Here is a 19,068-nt window from a genome sequence, read left to right as displayed (position 1 = left end):
TTACACTCTTAATACTTCCTAGCTATGTGACCCTGGGCAATTCTCTTAACCTCAATTGCCTCAAAAAAAAAAAAAAGTTATGAAACTGTGCATACCCTTTGATCCAGCAGTGTTTCTACTAGGCTTGTATCCCAAAGAGATCTTAAAGAAGTAAAAGGGACCCACATGTGCAAAAATGTTTGTGGCAGCCCTTTTTGTGGTAGAAAGAAATTAGAAACTGAGTAGATGCCCATCAGTTGGAGAATGGTTGAATAAATTATGGTATATGATGTTATGGAATATTATTGTTCTATAAGAAGCGATAAGCAGGGTAATTTCAGAGAGGTCTGGAGAGACTTGCATGAACTGATGCTAAGTGAAATGAGCGGAACCAGGAGATCATTGTACACAGCAACAGCAATATTATACAATGATCAACTCTGATGAATGTGGCTCTCCTTTACAATGAGATGATTCAGACCAGTTCCAATAGTCTTGTGAAGAAAAGAGCCATCTACACTCAGAGAGATGACCATGGGAACTGAGTGTGGTTCACAACATAGCATTCTAAATCTTTTTGTTGTTTGCATTTTATTTTCATCACTTTCTTTTCTAGTTTGCAAGATAATTGTATAAATATGTATGAATATGATTGATTTAACATATTTCTACCATGTTTAACATATATTGGAGTATTTGCCATCTGGGGGAGGGGGTTGAGAGAAGGGAGCGGGGAAACTGGGACACAAGGTTTTGCAAGGGCTAATGTTGCAGAATTATCTATGCATATGTTTTGAAAAATAAAAAGCTTTAATAAAAAAAAATTGGGGAATTGTTTAAAAAAAAAAAAAGAAAAGAAAATGCTTGTGAAGTTCGTGTGTACTGTAAATATAAAGGAGGTCATGTTTGATAGACCCAACACAGGATCCAACAGGGTGTTCTAAGGAAGAAAGTATTTGTATCTGTATGAAATTGTACAGGCAAGACCAGTGTTTCGATGAGGTTGGAATCAATGAGGTTGTCAGAAGATAGCATTGCTTTACCAAAAAATCTAAAAAAGTAGTTCTGAGGTTTCTGAAGTTCTTAAACTCTCAGGGCAATGACCAACAAATTCTCTTTTACCTTCAAGGAGCATGGCAACACCTCTATTTTCTCCTTTCAGCTCCATAGCATCCTAACCTCCTGATACAACTAAACTCTCCAATATAGGTATAGACTACCTACTCTTACCAGTTTTAAAACATGGCACTGGAAACTAAATCACCTGGGAAAAATACTAGCCAAAGCTTGAAAATTTTTAATTTTAATAAACATCCATTTCATCTTTGAACCTATCCCGCCTGGAAAAACATAGCCAAAAGTCTTTTTAAAAAACAAAATAACAATCATGGCAAAACTTTTTAATGAACATTAACCTTTCAACTTTGCTCTTTTTCAGTGACAAAAACCATCTGTGCACAGCAGTGCTCAGGACGCTGTCGAGGTAGTTCCCCCAGTGACTGTTGCCATAACCAGTGTGCAGCAGGATGTACTGGACCCCGAGAGAGTGACTGTTTGGTAAGAAGGAGCTATTGGGCAACTTCAGGGCATCCCAATCCTGCAGTGTCTGATAATACTGGAGCACCTTCAATTATACCAAGCCTTATTTCATCCTTATATAAAATCCTGGGAAGATAGGCTCTATTAGTAACCTCATCTTAGAATTGAGAAAACATGATGTGTCTAAAACCAGATTTAAATCGCCAGACTCCAAGGTTAATACCTTACCCACTTGCTGTCTCTACTCAATTTGCTTTGAGATTAAACTCTCAGGGACAGTTCTTTGAGAAGGGCTGAGCAATTTGAAGATATTGTTTGGTAGTAACATCATAGTTTGCTACAGAGAGTTATAAAACCACTTTCTATTTTTCAATGGGGTGGGATCTGTAAGAAATCCCAAGCAGTCTTCTTCAAAACTCCTAGAATACATTTCACTTGACTAAAGGGATTCTGGCCTGGCCACACACCCTGACTTAGAGCCCCTTTGGAACTGCTAGGACCATAGGTTATAAGTATGGATTGTACAGGAAAGGGTCCACAACCTTCTCTGGAAGGATTGGGTATTTCCATGATTTTTATTAGTGATATCTATGAACAAGACCCTTCATCTCTCCAGTTATGCTCTGTTCTCCATGCTTGAAAGTTTTCCCTCCATCTTCTACAAGAAATGTTCCTCAACACCTCTTAAATCCATTGTCTTCCCTTAGTTTATTTACTATTTGTCCTGTATAGAGCTTGCTTTATAAATATTTCTTTGCTTTTGGTCTCCTCCATCAGACTGGAGCACCTGAAGACAAGAGCTGTCTTTTGCCCAGTGCTTATATCCTAGTGTCTTATATCCCAGTGCTTGACATAGTTTATTTATTGATGGATGACTTTCTACATGTCATCACAGAATAATTTTAATTCATATTAGAAATATTTCAGGAAATATTTTGCTGCCTGAGGAATAGGATCCACTTGTAGAATACATTGTAACTAACATTCTTTTCAGGTATGGGTTGGAGTAGATGGTCTTCATACCTGTGATTCATTCTTTTTTTTTTTCCCTGAGGCAATTGGAGTTAAATGACTTGCCCACGGTCACACAGCTAGGAAATATTGAATCAAGGCTGGTGCTCTATCCACTGTACCACCTAGCTGCATACCCTCTCTTCTCCCTTCCCCCCCACCCAATTCATTCTATTCACTCAAACTCCATTACATTTTTCTAAGCTAGATTGTTTCCTGTAGAGGAAGGTCTCTCATTTCAAGAATGTGTCCTTAAATAAGTTTTGGGGAGAATCAAATGTGTTCATTTCTCAAAAGAAATGAACCCTCCTTACTAGGGCAGATCATGAACTTCAAAATCTTTCTACATCTTGGGTGAAAAGTTATCACACACTCTTCCTCTAAGCCTCCTAATGTATACATTCCTCCAAATAAGCCAGGTACAATAAAGAAGAGATACAAATAGAAAGAAATATTATGAATCATTTTTAAGTGATTCATCTAAGAATCTTTCACTGAAATAAAACATCTTCATATGGTGTAACATACAGTCACAATTAAAGTGGTTTGACCTGCTTGGAAGTATGTGCCTGGTCTCTCATTACTGATGTTTCATCTTGCAACAGGTCTGCCGAAAATTTCGAGATGAAGCCACATGCAAAGATACCTGCCCTCCTCTGATGCTGTATAACCCCACCACATATCAGATGGATGTCAATCCAGATGGCAAATACAGCTTTGGAGCCACCTGTGTACGCAAGTGTCCACGTGAGTTCACCAGATTTCCTCTTGCCAGGGTTGTCATTTAGCTTCTAGGATTTCCCTATTGATCTCATGATTTAGGAACCCTTGAATGACTCTTGTAATTTATTCCATGCACTTTTGTGGGTCTCTGGTGGTCACAAAAGATGTAGTTGTCATCACGAAGCTGCAAGCAGAGGGATAATGTCCTGGTATCTCTCCTTGAAGAGAAGGGGATTTAGATTGGAAGCTCCAGCTCACAGAATTGCTTATAGGTGAGCAGCATCCTATACTGAGGACAATTATCTTAATCACTTAACATGCCAAGGATGCCTGCCCTCTATTTCTTGGGAAAATCTCTTTTTCCCAAGCTATCTTAACCTAATGTCCAGCTGGCACTTGCCAAGAGCAAGGGTTCTCAGTAGTCTCGTAGTCATTTGAATTCCCTCAGTATTTATAGATAAAGACTTAGGTTCTACATTGATATCTTTTAATATTAAAGTTTTCCCCTTCCTTTCTATCTTTGTGGAGGTTCCAATCTCCTAAGAAGGAAGGAAAGGAGAAATGTTGACAGGAAAAAGTGGTTTTTCATTAAAGACCTTTCAATTCCACTTCCAACAAAAATAGGGTCTGAGTGTTAAATAAATATATATGGAATAGGAAACAAATAGCACCATGAACTAATTGACAGAATCAATCTCCATCATCTCTCTACATTAGTTGGTAATACTGAATTTAACATAAAATTGCAAGTAGACCCAGATGGGATTTTAGAAGAATCTATTCCACCTTTACACAATCTATAGATCAGCCCTCTAAAGCTGCCTTGGGAATAATGATGAGTCTCTTTCAGCAACTATCACAATGTTTTAAAACTTACTAGGCTCTTAACGTATGATTATTGAATAAAAAGTGAAGATATTGTGTGTGTGTGTGTGTGTGTGTGTGTGTGTATGCACGTGTGCACAGCTGAGGTCAAAACAAGTAAATTGAGTTGTCCAGTATCACACAGTAATTTAGTAGCATACAATGGCTATTACTTTTCTTAGGTTAGTGATATGCATGCATTTTTCATGTTTTTCCAATTCTGTATAGAAAATGCTATCTTCAGTGGATTAGGGGATACAAAAGGAAAAGATATTTCCCCTACATATCTACCGAAAGATTGCTGACTAAATGCTTTTAATATAAAGGGGGATATAACATAAGAAAGTTCAGTTATGTGAGAATTTTTTAAAGCAATTTAAAAAAAAAAATACAATCATTTATCAGTAAATAGGGTACAAAAGAATCTCCATGTTGAGTTAAGGCTGAATAATAGGAATTTTTTTTTTTTCAAAGCCACAGAATTGACCATGCAAGTCTTTCTAAGACATCTTAAAATGCCAAATAAGAAATGTAGAACTAATGAATATAATGACAACTAATATTTAGAGGGTATGTTAAAGTTTGCAAAGCACCTTGTATTTTAGTTCAAGTCCTGCAATAATCCTGTGTGATATGTTTTACAAATTTAATTATCTTCACCCTATAAATGAAGAAATTAAGATTCAAAAAGGCTGAAGTGAATTCTCCAACCCACACTGTAATTTGAACCCCAAGCTCCAAGACTCTATGCCCAGCACTCTTTCTTTTATTCTATCAATGTCAATAGCAATTTCAAGGGAAAAGACACCCAAAGGCAAGGATGAAATGCTAGAAGAAGTAATCAAAATTTATATGATTAAAAACAAATTAAAAATATATATAATATTTCAGATTTGAGAAGATTTAAAGAAACAGCTAATTTCAAAAAATTTAGATTTAGGAATTTTAATGACTATAGGTGTTCAAGTTACCTATCTATTCTGAAGATTAAAAAAAAATTAAATACTATTTAAATAACAAACCTTTGAAATACTCAAAATGATTGAGACTCATTAGAATATACATTCCCTAGGAACTATTTACCTAAAATTTCCTATTCAATTAATTTGTTTTAATTTCATACAATGAAAGAACTGAATATATGTTTAATTTTTAATACAGTTTTATGTACAAAGTAAATAACAAGGAGAAAGCATTGTGTCCATTCCACAACTTGGATGCAATGGATCTTGGGACCAGAAACAACTACGTCTTGTTCCATGACTCTTTTTTCTTTCCCTCTTCCTTAGATAACTATGTGGTGACAGACCATGGTTCTTGTGTTCGCTCCTGTAATGCTGAGACTTATGAAGTGGAAGAAGATGGTGTCCGAAAATGTAAAAAGTGTGAAGGTCCATGTAGTAAAGGTAAGAAAGCTAGAAGTGGATATAAAGGATATAAAATAGGAACTTATTAAGTGCCTCCTCTTTGCCTTGGGAATACAAGGACAAAGTTGGAATTCACTTACCCTGTTAGCATGGAAAATTTAGTCCCAAAAGCTATGTATCTGAACTTCACATGATGCAGATAAAATTCATTTGGGAGTATTAAAACAAGAGTTGAGAACTACCTGAAATGTGTGTTGGGAAATAAATCTGGAAGAGTAGGAGGGAGAACAACAGAAGCTGACAGACAAATATACATAGAGTCATTAAAGAATTTGGGAAAAAAGCTTCACCCTATAAATTTGGAGCCTTCAGAAAAGCTCTGGACATATATATGCATATATATATGCCCTGCAAAGGAAAGGCCTAAAAATTTGGAAATAGGATCTGATCTAAGGAAATGAGGTGAGCACAGAACAATTCTCAATCATTTTTACTTGAAAGGAAAAATAAAATGAGAGCTTAATTTTTAATAAGCTCCAAGTGAAGTCAAGATGGTAAAGAAAAGTCAAGAAGTTGCCTGAGGTTTCCCCAATTTCTCTCAGGAAAAAAAAAAAAGTTAAATCAAGCCTCTCAATAGATTCTGGAGCAATAAAACTAACAAAAAGGCAGAGTGAAACAACTGCCCAGCTTCTAAATTAAAGGATGTGAGGGATTGAAATATGATATGCTGGAAGATAAAGCAATTTAAATTACAAGCAAGAATATACTACTCAGAAAAATCCAGGGGGAAAAATGATCATTCAGTGAAACAGGGGACTTTCAAACTTATCTGATGAAAAGACCAGAGTTGAATAGAAAATCCAGTCTTCAAATACAAGACCCAAAAGAAACATAGGTAAACAAGAAATAAAAGATAAAAAATATGTCATTCAATAACATTGAACTGTTTACATCCCTACATGGGAAGATGAAATTATAATTCTTGACAACTGTAGCCCTATTAGGGCAGTTAGAAGGAGTATATATAGACAGAGAATATGGATATAAGATGAATTTAATGTGAAAATTAATGAGTGAATAAAACGATTGTACTGGAAAAAAAAGAGGGGGAGATGTAAATTTTAAACATAAAATAAATATTTAAAAATAAAATTAAAAAGGAAAGGGGAAGACATTAATTACATCACATGAAGGAATGCAAAATATCTATCACAGTAGAGGGGGGAAAAGGAAGGGAGGAGAGGCTTATTCTCATCAGCTTTGGCTCAGAGGGAATAACATATACATTTAGTTAGGTATAGCTTTTTATCTTACCCTTTAGGGAAGTCGGAGGGGGAAGGGGTAAAAAATGAGAGGGAGCTAACAGAGAGGGATGCAAAATACCGGTAAGGAGAGAGAAAAGTAAATGAGAAAAATAGAATGGAGAGAACTACAAAGTTCATAATCAACTCTCAGGTATCTTTGGACAGCGGCATGGAACGCAATTCAAGTAAACTGAGAGCGTTGCTGTAAAGGTTAAACAAGATGTCACTGGGAGGAAGGAACCCCCACCCCTGTGGACAACACGATGGCGTTGAGCAGAAGGAGCCTCGCCCCTGTTGACTACATGGCATATCTGAGATGGGCATGACAGTCCCTGTTAGTTTAGTATGATTGGCTTAGAGATCTCTTGCTATGCTGATGTAACTAAGGCTTTAAGACTGCTGGTAGAAGCTGCATTAAATGGAGTTTGCACCACCTCTGCTCCCTGTCTCATCATTATTCTTGGTCTCTGCATTATTAGGCCTTGAGTTTCTACTGGTCAGAATAGTCCTCACTTATCTGAAAGCAAGGGACTCCAACACATAATTATGAATGTGAATGGAAAGAAATTTCCCAATAAAAGAAGCAGAATAGCAGATTCCTACAATATATTGTTCACAAGAAACACATTTGAAACAGAGAGATACACATAGAGTAATAGGTAAAAGGTTGGAGCCTGGGTATCAATCCTGATCTCAAAGAAGAAAAAAAAAAGGAAAAGCAAAAAGAGATCTAATTAAAAGACATAAGGAAGGAAATTACATCTTTTTAAAAGGTACCATAGATAAGGAAGTGTTATCAATACTACACATTTATGTACCAAGTAGTGCATCCAAATTCTTAGAAAAATTGAGTTCAGGAAGAAATGGATAGCAAAACAATAGTAATTAGGGACATAACCTCCCCTTGTCAGAACTAGATAAATCTAACCACAAAATAAATGAGAAAGAAGTTAAGGGGCTAAATAGAATTTTAGAAAAGTTAGATATGATAGACCTGGAGAAAATGAGAATTGAAAGGAATATACCATACCTTTTCTTCTTTGATTCATAACACCTACACAAAAAAATGACCATGTAGGACATAAAATTTTCACAATCAAATGCAGAAAAGCAGAAATATCAAATAGCATCTTCTTGAGATCATGATATAAAAATGACATGTTATAAGAGCCATGGAAAGATAGATTAAAAATTTATTGGCACCTACATAGTTAAATTCTAACGAACTAATAGGTCAGATAATAAATCATGGAAACGATCAAAATTTCATCAAAAAGAAGGAGAATGAGTTAATATATCAAAACTTATAAGATGTAGTCAAAGTATTCCTTAGGAAAAATTTAACATCTCTGAATGCTCACATGAATAAAATATGGAAAGAAAAGATCAATTAATTGGGCATACAACTAAAAAAGTTAGGGGGGAAAAACACATTTAAAATCCTCAAATAACAAATTAGAAATTCTGAGAAATCAAAGGAAAGATTAATAAAATTGAAAGTAAGAAAACTATTGAAGTAATAAAACTAAGAGCTGGTTTTATTATAAAACAAAGAAACAAACAATAAATTAGGCGCAGCTAGGTGGTGCAGTGGATAGAGCACCAGCCCTGAAGCCAGGAGGACCCTAGTTCAAATCTGGTCTCAGACACTTAACAACTTTCTAGCTGTGTGACCCTGGGCAAGTCACTTAACCCCCATCATTTCTGCTTCAGCAAATAAATAATTAAATAAAAATAAATTGAAATTTTAGTGAATTTGATTTTTAAAAAAAAGAAAACCAAATTACCTAGATTCAAAAATGAAAAGAGTGAATTCATCATCAACAAAGAGGAAATTTTAGCAATAATTAGGAGCTATTTTGACTAACTACATGCCAACTAAGTGAAATGGATGAATATTTTCAAAAATGTTTCCCAGAATATCAAGAAAAAAAAATCTTAAATAATCCCGTTAAAAAATAAATTGAACAAATCATCAATGAACTCCCTTAAAAGTCTTTACAAGATCTTTGCAAGACCTAAAGGATTTTCAAGTGAATTTTACCAAACATTTAAAGATCAATTAATCTCAATACTATATAAATTAGTTGGAAAAATAAGATGGAGTTCTACCAAATTATTTTTATGACACAAATATGGTGCTGATACCTAAATTGGAAAGAGAAGAAACTGAGAAAGAATTATAAACCAATTTCCCTAATGAATATCAAATCAAAAAATTGAAATAAAACATCAGCAAAGAGATTACAACAGTTTGTCACAATGATAATTCTCTATGACCAGGTGGGATTTATAACTGGATTGCAAGACTGATTCAATATTAGGAAAATTAATTGAGCATAATAATTGCAAAACTAACAGAAACCATATGGTTATCTTAATAGATGTAGAAAAAAGCTTTTGATAAAATACAGTACCCGTTGTGCTTTATGAATGTAATAGCATATTATTGTGCTATAAGAAATGATGGGTAGGCAGATTTCTGAAAAGCCTGGACTTACAGGAATTGATGCCAAGTGAAGTGAATTGAAACGAGAACATTGTATAAAGTAACAGCAATATTATATAATGATCAGCTCTGAAAGACTTGGCTCTTCTCAGTAGTACAATGATCCAAGACAATTCCAAAAGACTTAATGACAAATGGTATTCACATCTAGAGAAAGAACTATAGATTTTGAATTCAGAACAAAGCACACTGTTTACAATTTTGTTACTTTTTGCTTCTTCTTGTTGTTTTTCCCTTTTGTTCTGATTCTTCTTTCACAACCTGACTAATGTGGAAATATGCTTAATATGATGGTACATGTTCTTTTTGTCTTGGAGAGGAGAGAAGGGAGGACTGGAAAGAAGGGAGAAAAAGTTTATGATGAAAATTATCTTTATATGTAATTAGAAAAATAAAATGCTATTAATGGGGGTAAGATTTTAAAAAGAGGAAAAATTTCATTTTTCATTATGTCACCATGCTCTGTTTCCACTTAGTGTCCCTTTTGCATCCTAGGATGCTATCTCAAGACCATGAGAAGAGGTGCAGGGCCTCCTCATTTGTGACAGGCTATGGGAAAAAATGTTGGATTAAAGATGTAGAGAATGTGGAAAATAGATATATCCCAATGGACAGCTCCAAGTTTTTCTCTCCCCAAACTATCTAACGGGGTGTGTGTGCGTGTGTGGGCGTGTGTGTGTATTATCCAAGAATCTGTGATCCTGTCAACCTTGGTCTGTTCTCAAAGTAAATATTCCTTCCACTAAAACATCACAACCTACAGTCTGTGAGTCAATGGGGTATTGTGGTAATTACAATATTAAATTGGACATCTTGAAGACCTCCTTAAAATACTAGTTGTATTACATAATTTTTAAGAAATATTTTGGCAATTGTATTTCAATGCATCTTCTTTTTTTGGTAATCTAGTATATTGATTTTATGAATTTATAAGTATCCTCCTAAAACAAAGCCTATAGGCTTCACCAAACTATCAAAGGAGTCGAGGACACAAACTCTTACTATACTAATACACATCTGGACAGATTTTATGCTCACTCCTCTCCCTTCTTTCTTTAATTCCTCCTTTCCTTCCTTGCTTCATTCCTTCCATCCCTCTCTTCTTTCTTCTCTTTTTTCTTCCTTTCAACTTCTCTTCCTCCCCCTTTTTTTCTTTCATCCGTAGTGCCTGATAATTGTATTTATGATGCTATTAATAATTGCTTATTGATAAATACATGAAAGCGCCACTGCCGTAAAATTTTATAATATTACTGAACAAAGAGGGAGACCTTAAAGAAGTCCATTACACTTCTTTGGACTGGAAGTTATCCCAAAATAAATGTCATTTTACAAAGGAGCAAACTGAGACCCACCCAGGGAGATGAAATAAATAGTCCCACATCACACTGGTATCAGAAATGTTAATCTAATGTTCTTTTCTTATGGCAACAATGGGAAAGGGAGAAGGAAAGGGCAATGACAAATAATTGAATTTAGTGACATGTTCAATTGCTGAACTCATCCTATTTTATATGCAAGATTGTTGAACTGCATCTCTCTTGTTTGTTTCAATGATGGATTCTTCCTCCTATCTAAATGGGATTTCAATGGTAGTAATCCACTGATAGCAAAACTGAATAAAGGTTGTTTTTGCTTTGAGAACTCTATGGAAAGCCAAAGGCTATAAAGCAGACATTTTGAAGTTCATCTGGAAAGTTACTCATTCTAGAAATCTGGATCAAATAATCATGACTGCTTTCCTCATAGTTTGCAACGGAATAGGAATTGGTGAATTTAAAGATGTTCTCTCCATCAATGCGACAAACATCAAACAATTTGAGAATTGTACCACAATCAGCGGCGATCTGCTTATCTTGCCTGTTGCGTTTAAAGGGTAAGAAGTTTATGAAGGAGGGAATGAATAGAAAAAGTATGCTTCTTCTATTGGGTCTGTTCAGTGAATGATAAATTTCTATGTTTTTTTCAGTGATTCCTTCACACATACTCCACCTCTAGATCCCAAAGAACTGAATATTCTCAGGACTGTGAAGGAAATATCAGGTTTGTACAAAACTTCCCCAAAAAAGCACTCAGTGTGAGAACTAGAATCAAGCTTAGAGGTCATCTAATAAAAAATCCCTTATTTTATATATAAAAAACAGATCCAGAGAAGTAAAGTGACATTTCCCAAGGTTAAATGACTACTAAATGAAGGGACTGTGACTAGAAATTAGATCTTCCACTACTCACATGGAATCTAGTTCAATAATTAAATATATATTCATATGTCTGTACATAACCAGTCTTATAATCTGAGGTTAAAAAAGGAACCCAGTCCTCAAACAATATTCACTTGAAATTTCATCATTTAAAATCAATTTTTAAAAACAATGATGCCCTTGCTCCTAGTTTAGATTGTTTCCCATAAGCCTTTGTGTCTATTCTGCTTAAGGGAAACAGGATTACATTCAGAGCAGTCAGAGAATTCCCTATTCTTTCCCTGTTTTTACAGAGTCAGTAATTGAGTCCTCCTTAAAGGAATGGAAGTTACAATAAAGCATCAGGCAAAGATGAAGGATAATTTTCATTATTGTGGGAAGCTACACTTTGGTGACAGACAAAACAAAAAAGACCATCCCTGAGGTTGGACAGGGGCTACAGAAGAGACATTGGACAGATTTTGCATAGGCCCATTCTTATACATATACAGGGAAGAAGGAAGGACCTAAATCAGTATTTTGACAGTATTCCTGTTGAAATTTCATGAAAAAAATCAGATAAATGTGTAACTGCCTTTAGCTAGTTTTTTTCTAAGGATGTTACATGACCTGTAAAGTACTTTATATTTTGTTAATTTGAATTTTGCCCCTCTTCATTTTTTATAAAATTGACATAAATTTGTATTAGTCTTTTCAAATAACAACCTTTTATTTTACATTTTTCTATAATTTTTTTCAAGTTTTTCTATTTCTTTATTTTCAAATAATATATCCTCTTTTATGTTTATTTGGCTTTCTAATTTTTATTCAGTTCATCCCTTTTTCTATTTTATTAATGCATATTTAGAGGAATGTGATTTCTTACACCACCACTCCCCCCCCCCCCTTGGGAACTACTACTGCTAACTCTAAATCTATGATCCTGTGAAACATATTGACTTACAGGATTTTTGCTGATTCAGGCTTGGCCTGAAAACATGACTGACCTTCATGCTTTTGAACATCTGGAAATTATACGGGGCCGAACAAAGCAACAGTAAGTAGCCAACAATTCTAACCATGGGTATGTAGTAATATCTAAGATCATGAGAACCAAACCTTATCTATTTTGTATACCCATATACCCAGGGTCATATAAAAATTTCTCTGGCAAAAACGGGTTCTGTGTGGGAAAACTTTCTATATCAATGTGTAAATTACCAAGTAAAATCAAGCCTGGTAAAAACTTATTTCAGATTACAAAACAAGTTATACCTCTTGATCCTCAAATATAGTTACTCTGCAAATCTTCCTCTTTGGCCAGAAATTTATTCAATTTAATTAATGTAGTAAGCATTTATTAAGCACCCACTATGTTCAAGAAGCTATGATATGCACTAGAGAAATGGAAATAACAAGAAATGCTTTGTCCCTAAGGTAAGGAGCAGATATCTATTCAGAACTTGTAATATGAATCAGAGAGGCAAATAGAAAATATATGCCAAGAAAATACAAATAATTTCTGGTAGGTGAAAAGAACACTAATAACTGGAGGAATTGGGAAAGATCTTCAGTGGCAGGTAGCATCTGAGCAAAGCCTGGAAGTTACAGAATAATTTAGGAAAGAGCATAGTTCTTATGTTTCTTATATTCGCATCACTTCAGAATATCATCATATGCAATACACATTGGAATTATTCTGAAGGAACAATAGATTGTCTTACCAACAATCTGTCCTTGTGGTTCCCTGTGAGGACCATTTCCTTGAGCCCTGATGCTAGGCTGTGCTTAAAGTCTTTGCATGGTGACTGGAAATGAGGCAAACTCGGGACATCCCATTTACAGGATGCACATTGTAATGAGTCACTATCTACCTTTGGGAAGCCAGCTTCTGTTCTCCAGTTCCAGATAACTCTGGAGCATCTCATCTGCTTTCTCTTGAGCTATAAGCATCTAATCTACACTTTGCTGTTTGCCAGTAACTATTCCACACTTCATATTCAGTGATTTCAAAAGGCCCATCCAACAATTTTATATTTTGTAAATTGTTTATATCCTCAATTCTTAGCACAATGATTGGCACATTGTAGTTGTTTAATAAATGCTTGTCAAATGAATTGAATGAATGAATGGGGAAAGGGAAGAGGACATAAGTTTACTTTTTTTAAATCTGTAAAGATTGTGGTTTACCTATGGATTTGCTGAATAGCCTTCACTGCTATGCTGATATTAGAATCCACAGAGGGAAGGCTTGATGCCAGCAGACAATGTTGTGGCTGGGGGCATTGTACTGATATGGAGAAAATTTGCTCATGAGAAAATCAGAAAGAACATCCATCCTTTCCCAGGGTATGAGATGGGTAAGAGCTGCTGACTTTAGCAGTCAGGGTGACCAAGCAGTGATTCTTCAGTCTCAGGATGTTCTAATTTCACTGCTCCTTGTTCGTTAGACCTCCAGGAGTGTGGCAATTGAAAGAGCTCTTCAAACCATCCATGGTGCACTTGGGAGATGAGATTATTCTCAGGAAGGACCCTTTAAGCTTATCTTCTCAAACCTGTATGGTTTGGCTTAATCCATTGATACAATTCCCTTTCCCCATTCGTGAGAAGAACTCTTGCAATGACATACCCAAAATGCTTATCTGGACTTTTTTTGAAAACCTCCACAGTGGGAGACTCTCCAGAGACTGTAAAAGTTGTTGATGGTAATTTGGTTGATGCCTTCCCCACAAATTTCCTATGCTCTGGGTGGGGAGGCCAGATCACTTACCACTATGGGTTTGGCATTGTATTTTGCTTTCTCTTCTGTTTTCCTAAGAATGTTTTTGTTTATTTATTATTTATTTTTTTAGTTGGAGAAAATCAAAGTTCATTTTTTGTATCAGAATTTTTCAGAGTTTTGGGTTTTTTTTTATTTTTGAGACTTTAGATTTGAGTTGTTTGGGATTTACCTTAGATCAGGGATTCTTAATCTTGTTTGAGTCAAGGGACCCTTTGATATTCTAATAAATATTATATATGTGTGTGTTTGTGTGTGTGTGTGTGTGTGTGTGTGTATAAAATCAAGAATCATAGAGTATTATTATAGAATTATCATAGAATACTATGTAGAAAAGAAGACCCCTTTTTTGGATGCATACAGGTATAATTTTTTTAAATACTAATTACAGTTAGAGTTTAGTGAAAAAAGAAAAAAAATCTCATTCAAATTTAGGATCCCCTGAAATTTATCCATAGTCACCATGTTAAGATCTCTATCTTAGAATATCTCAAAAGCATATTTGCTGCTTGTGCTTCTGATATTCCACATCAGTGAGATTGGTTTATATGTTAGAATGTGTCTTCTCACTGTAGTGAAATATAATTATCTATTTCTATTTCTAATCATTGACCTATCATTCAAAATCAAATAAGAATAAATTGTGATAGTGAATAGTGTAAAAAAGGCAATTTTATTCAAAGAGACAATTAGTTTTTGTAGAGAATTATTTACTCTACCAGAAATTTTCTGTAATCAATTTCTATTTTCTGTAACTAAGACATAGCAGAGTAGGTAGTCACCTAATTAATGCACCTTGAGAGGATAATGGGCAGCAAGCCCTATACAATATTCTCAATTGTCCCATATGCCCTTCCAGTATTTCTGCAGTCCTTTAGGATTTTCTAGGAATACTCTAACTCTCCTGAGAGGAGTCACCAATCAAGCCCTTATCAACTGAGACCTTAGTAATGAATGAACTATTTTTCAAGTATGGACAAGAATTATACTCAAGATAGTTAACCAGGATTTAGAAGAGGACATCACAGGAAGGGAAAAGATGTGAGAGCTCAATTCACTATCAGTCAGAATTCACTGACATGCAGCCATTCCATTCTCTAACTTCCAAGTAAAACTAAGCTGGGGGTTCTATTTAGATTTATAAAAAATTGGAAAATGCTGACTTTCCTGGACAAAAAATAATAATTCCTTTCAAAGTTGTATTTAATGCTAATTTCCTGTAGTCTCTAGAAGCCACAGTGCATGCCTCCCAGGAGTCTAGTTCTCTCGGCAGTGTATATAAACTTGGGGCTGAAAAGAATAGGATCTCCTTAAAAACCAAGATGCTTCTCAGCAATGCTGCTTCTCTTGCTGAAATAATCTCTCTCTCTTTTTTAAACTTTTTATTTTCAAAACATATGTACGGATAATTTTTTCAACATTGACCCTTGCATAGCCTTATGTTTCAGATTTTCCCCTTCTTCCCCCCCCACCCCCTCCCCAAGTGGCAAGCAATCCAATATATGTTATACATGTTAAAATATGTTAAATCCAATATGTGTAAACATTTATACAATTCTCTTGCTGCACAAAAAAAATCAGATCAAAAAGCAAAGTAAATGAGTAAGAAAACAAAATGCAAACAAACAACAAGAAAAAAAGTGAGAATGTTTTGTTGTGATCCACATTCAGTTACCCCTTCCCCATTCCTGTCCCCAGGATTTCCTTTTCTTAAAACTGATTTATAATTTTATATCACAATGCTATCTTTTCTCTTTTCATTTCAGTGGTCAATTTTCTCTTGCTATTGTTGGTTTGGACATAACTTCCTTGGGCTTACGTTCCCTTAAGGAAATCAGTGATGGCGATGTCGTCATTTCAAGAAACAGACAACTCTGCTATGCAAACACAATAAACTGGACTAAACTGTTTGGAACAAAAAGTCAGAAAACCAAAATCACCAACAACAAAGATGAAAAAGAGTGTCGTAAGTGATTGTCCTCTGCTCTGTCTGCTTTTAGGGTAAATTCTCTCGCGATTAAAGTTGGCCTAAATGGAATGGGATTTCTTGGTAGGCTTCCCTTCAGTGGAATAACTGCTAGTCAAGGATATTGTAGAAGCAATTTTTGTTGGCAACTTGATGGCCTCTGGGGCTGTTCTTTTAAACTCCAAAATTTATAATTGTAGAGTTGATTAATTGGCTATGACTCAAAGAAAGACATTGCTCTCACTTAGATGTCTAAATCACCCTTCAGATGATGATTTAACTAAACCAAGTGATTCCCTAGTCACTAACTTATCCATCCATTATGTGATACAGACTAAATTTGCTTTTATTAAGTCTTATTTCAACTAAGTTTATCTAATGATGAGTTTTCAGTGATGAAAATAATCAACACTCAAACTAAAGATATGAATAAAATCTTTTCTATATATCAATCAAATTTCCAATTTAAAATACTTCCGTTATTATAGTTCTTCTGCCTTATATATAACAAGTCTTTTAAGTTTCAGTATCTAAAACAGAATAATCTTTCTTTGCTGCCACAACTCCAAATAACCCCTCCCCCTTCTCTGCTTTCCCAAACACTATTTTGGTATAATAAATAGATTAAGATTTTCAAGTTAAAAATGAGTAGTATTTTGCATAACTACTTTTTAAGAATTCCCACTTCCTAAATCCTCATCATAGAGATGGTAACACATGAGCATTCCTATGATATAGAATAAAAAAAAAAATTCTATATTATAAATGCAGAAGGTAGAAATTGCAGACAAAGTGCACAATTTTGATGAAAAAGGGAGTCTTTTAGTAGTCTACAGGGTGAGACAAGTCCACAGTACAACAGTCAAAAAACAAGCAATCATCCAGTGACTCTACTAAGCTTTTCAGTGATGGGGGATTGACTGTCCTCTGATTAAAACTTTCAATGTTTTTAGAGTCTGCTTGAAGACAGGTATTACAATGCCTGGATTGTTGGAGATAATAGTATTAATATTATTATGATGGAATAAGATGATGATGATTGATGAAAAACTGAGACTGAGGGTAATTAAATGACCTGCCCCATAACTAGTCAGTGTCTTAAATAAGAATTCGAATCTTTCTAACCCCAAATTCAACATTCCATTAACCGTACCACCTAGCTACCCTATATAGTTCCACCAAATTGCATAGCTATAATAATATCTCCTTATTCTGCTGGGGTCAGATCATGTTTGAAATATTTTGCTCAGTTCTGGGCAGCATAGTTTACAAAAACAGAAATAGGCTATGACAAGAGAGATGGCAAGGAAAAAAGAAAAGAAAATCATGTCATGAGGATCATCCTGGGAAAAACACTTAAACATCTTAAAAAATTGGAGGACTAAAATTTGGAAACGGGATTAGACAAATTCTGCATGATCTCAGTAAGAAGAATCGGTACCAGAGGGGAATATTTGTGTTTGGCATAAGAAAAAACTAGCTAAAGGCAACAAGATGACCTGGTAGACAGAGCACTGGGCTTGGAGTCAGGAAATCTATCCTCAGACATTTATTAGGTATGTGACTCTAGGTAAGTCCCTTAACCCATTTCCCTCAGTTTCCTCAATTGTAAAATACTAATAATTTTAGCACCTATCTCTCAGAATTGTTGTGGGGATCAAATGAAAGAATATTTGTGAATCACTAAGTGCAGTGCCTGGCATATGGTAGATTATTGATCATTAGAATATGCTGCCTTTGTGGGGAGTACTTTCTAACTGGATAAGATAAGACTGAATGTCCACTTATTGGAGATTCTTAGTCAAGTGCTTCAGTCCAAAGGCTGGAAGAGATCTCAGAGGCCATCACTTTAAAGATTAGGAAACTGAGGTGTAAGAAGTGAATTTGCTGAAGATCACATGGGTTATAAACTCAGATTGGAATTCAGGTCCTCCTCATTCCATCTAGCTGTCTCTCAATTTTTGAGATTCTGTGAAATATCACACAACACAAAAGCCAGAGGTTTCATGTCCTAAAACAACTGGTGTACTTAAGGCTCTTCACTGAAACTTGTCTTCTTCAGAGGCTCTGGAGCATGTTTGTCATTCATTGTGCTCATCTGATGGTTGCTGGGGTCCAAAACCAAGCCACTGCTTGTCCTGTCGCCATGTAAGCCGTAACAAGAAATGTGTCGCAAAATGCAACATTTTTGAAGGGTAAGAAATTTTTTTCTTTGGAGTTCTCTGTTGAGGTGAAAAAGGAAAAGTTTCACTTGACTGCAAAGATTAAATCTGAAAGATTCATAGTTGTTTTCATGTCTTCCCCATAAAATAATACCTCATTATGTCATACCTTAAGGTTTCCAAAGTAATTTCCCCCAACCAATTCAATGTAGTAGAATTCAATGTGGTAGAAACAAAAACTATGCTCCTTTTATTTGTACCTGAGATTTCATCCTTGTGTAGAATACCTCCACTAATGAGGGGATTTATGAGGTTAAGTGGTTTGCCACTGGTCACTCAAAGAGACCAAGTTTAGTTTTTCCTTATTCTGAAGCTCTAAGCACTGTTTCGCTGCCTCTTTACCCACATTCACAGAGGTAGCAAATAAATGTCAGAGTCACAGTTTTAACTCATCTTTTGATAGAAGTTTCTTTCTGCCTTGTTTATAACTTAATAATTTATAATCACCACAATAACAATAAGCTAACATTTATGTGATGTTTTAGGGTTTGCAAAGTGCTTTGCATGTTTGCTCATTTGATACCCTGCTCAGAATCACTGAACTGAATTGGAAGGAAACTCATTGGCTATCCAAATCCTAAACCATCCCAAACAAAAGAATCTAACGAATATCATATTAATAAAT

At 35.1% G+C, this 19,068-nt stretch overlaps 1 protein-coding gene across 2 annotated transcripts in view; it reads left to right on the top strand.

Moving 5' to 3' along the window:
* The window catches only part of EGFR (epidermal growth factor receptor), a 224,592-nt gene that overhangs the window by 158,081 nt on the left and 47,443 nt on the right, over positions 1-19,068 (top strand). For both annotated transcript variants that reach the window (XM_031957089.1, XM_031957084.1), the window contains exons 6-13: positions 1,418-1,536; positions 3,135-3,276; positions 5,406-5,522; positions 11,046-11,172; positions 11,266-11,339; positions 12,443-12,533; positions 16,022-16,221; positions 18,284-18,416. In XM_031957089.1, the coding sequence (XP_031812949.1) occupies positions 1,418-1,536; positions 3,135-3,276; positions 5,406-5,522; positions 11,046-11,172; positions 11,266-11,339; positions 12,443-12,533; positions 16,022-16,221; positions 18,284-18,416 (1,003 nt within the window). The remainder of the gene's footprint in view (positions 1-1,417; positions 1,537-3,134; positions 3,277-5,405; positions 5,523-11,045; positions 11,173-11,265; positions 11,340-12,442; positions 12,534-16,021; positions 16,222-18,283; positions 18,417-19,068) is intronic.

Source organism: Sarcophilus harrisii, chromosome 1 (genome assembly GCF_902635505.1).
Source record: "Sarcophilus harrisii chromosome 1, mSarHar1.11, whole genome shotgun sequence".
NCBI lineage: Eukaryota > Metazoa > Chordata > Mammalia > Dasyuromorphia > Dasyuridae > Sarcophilus > Sarcophilus harrisii.
The sequence above is the reverse complement of the archived record's forward strand: the minus strand, read 5'-3'. Positions and strand labels throughout refer to the sequence as shown.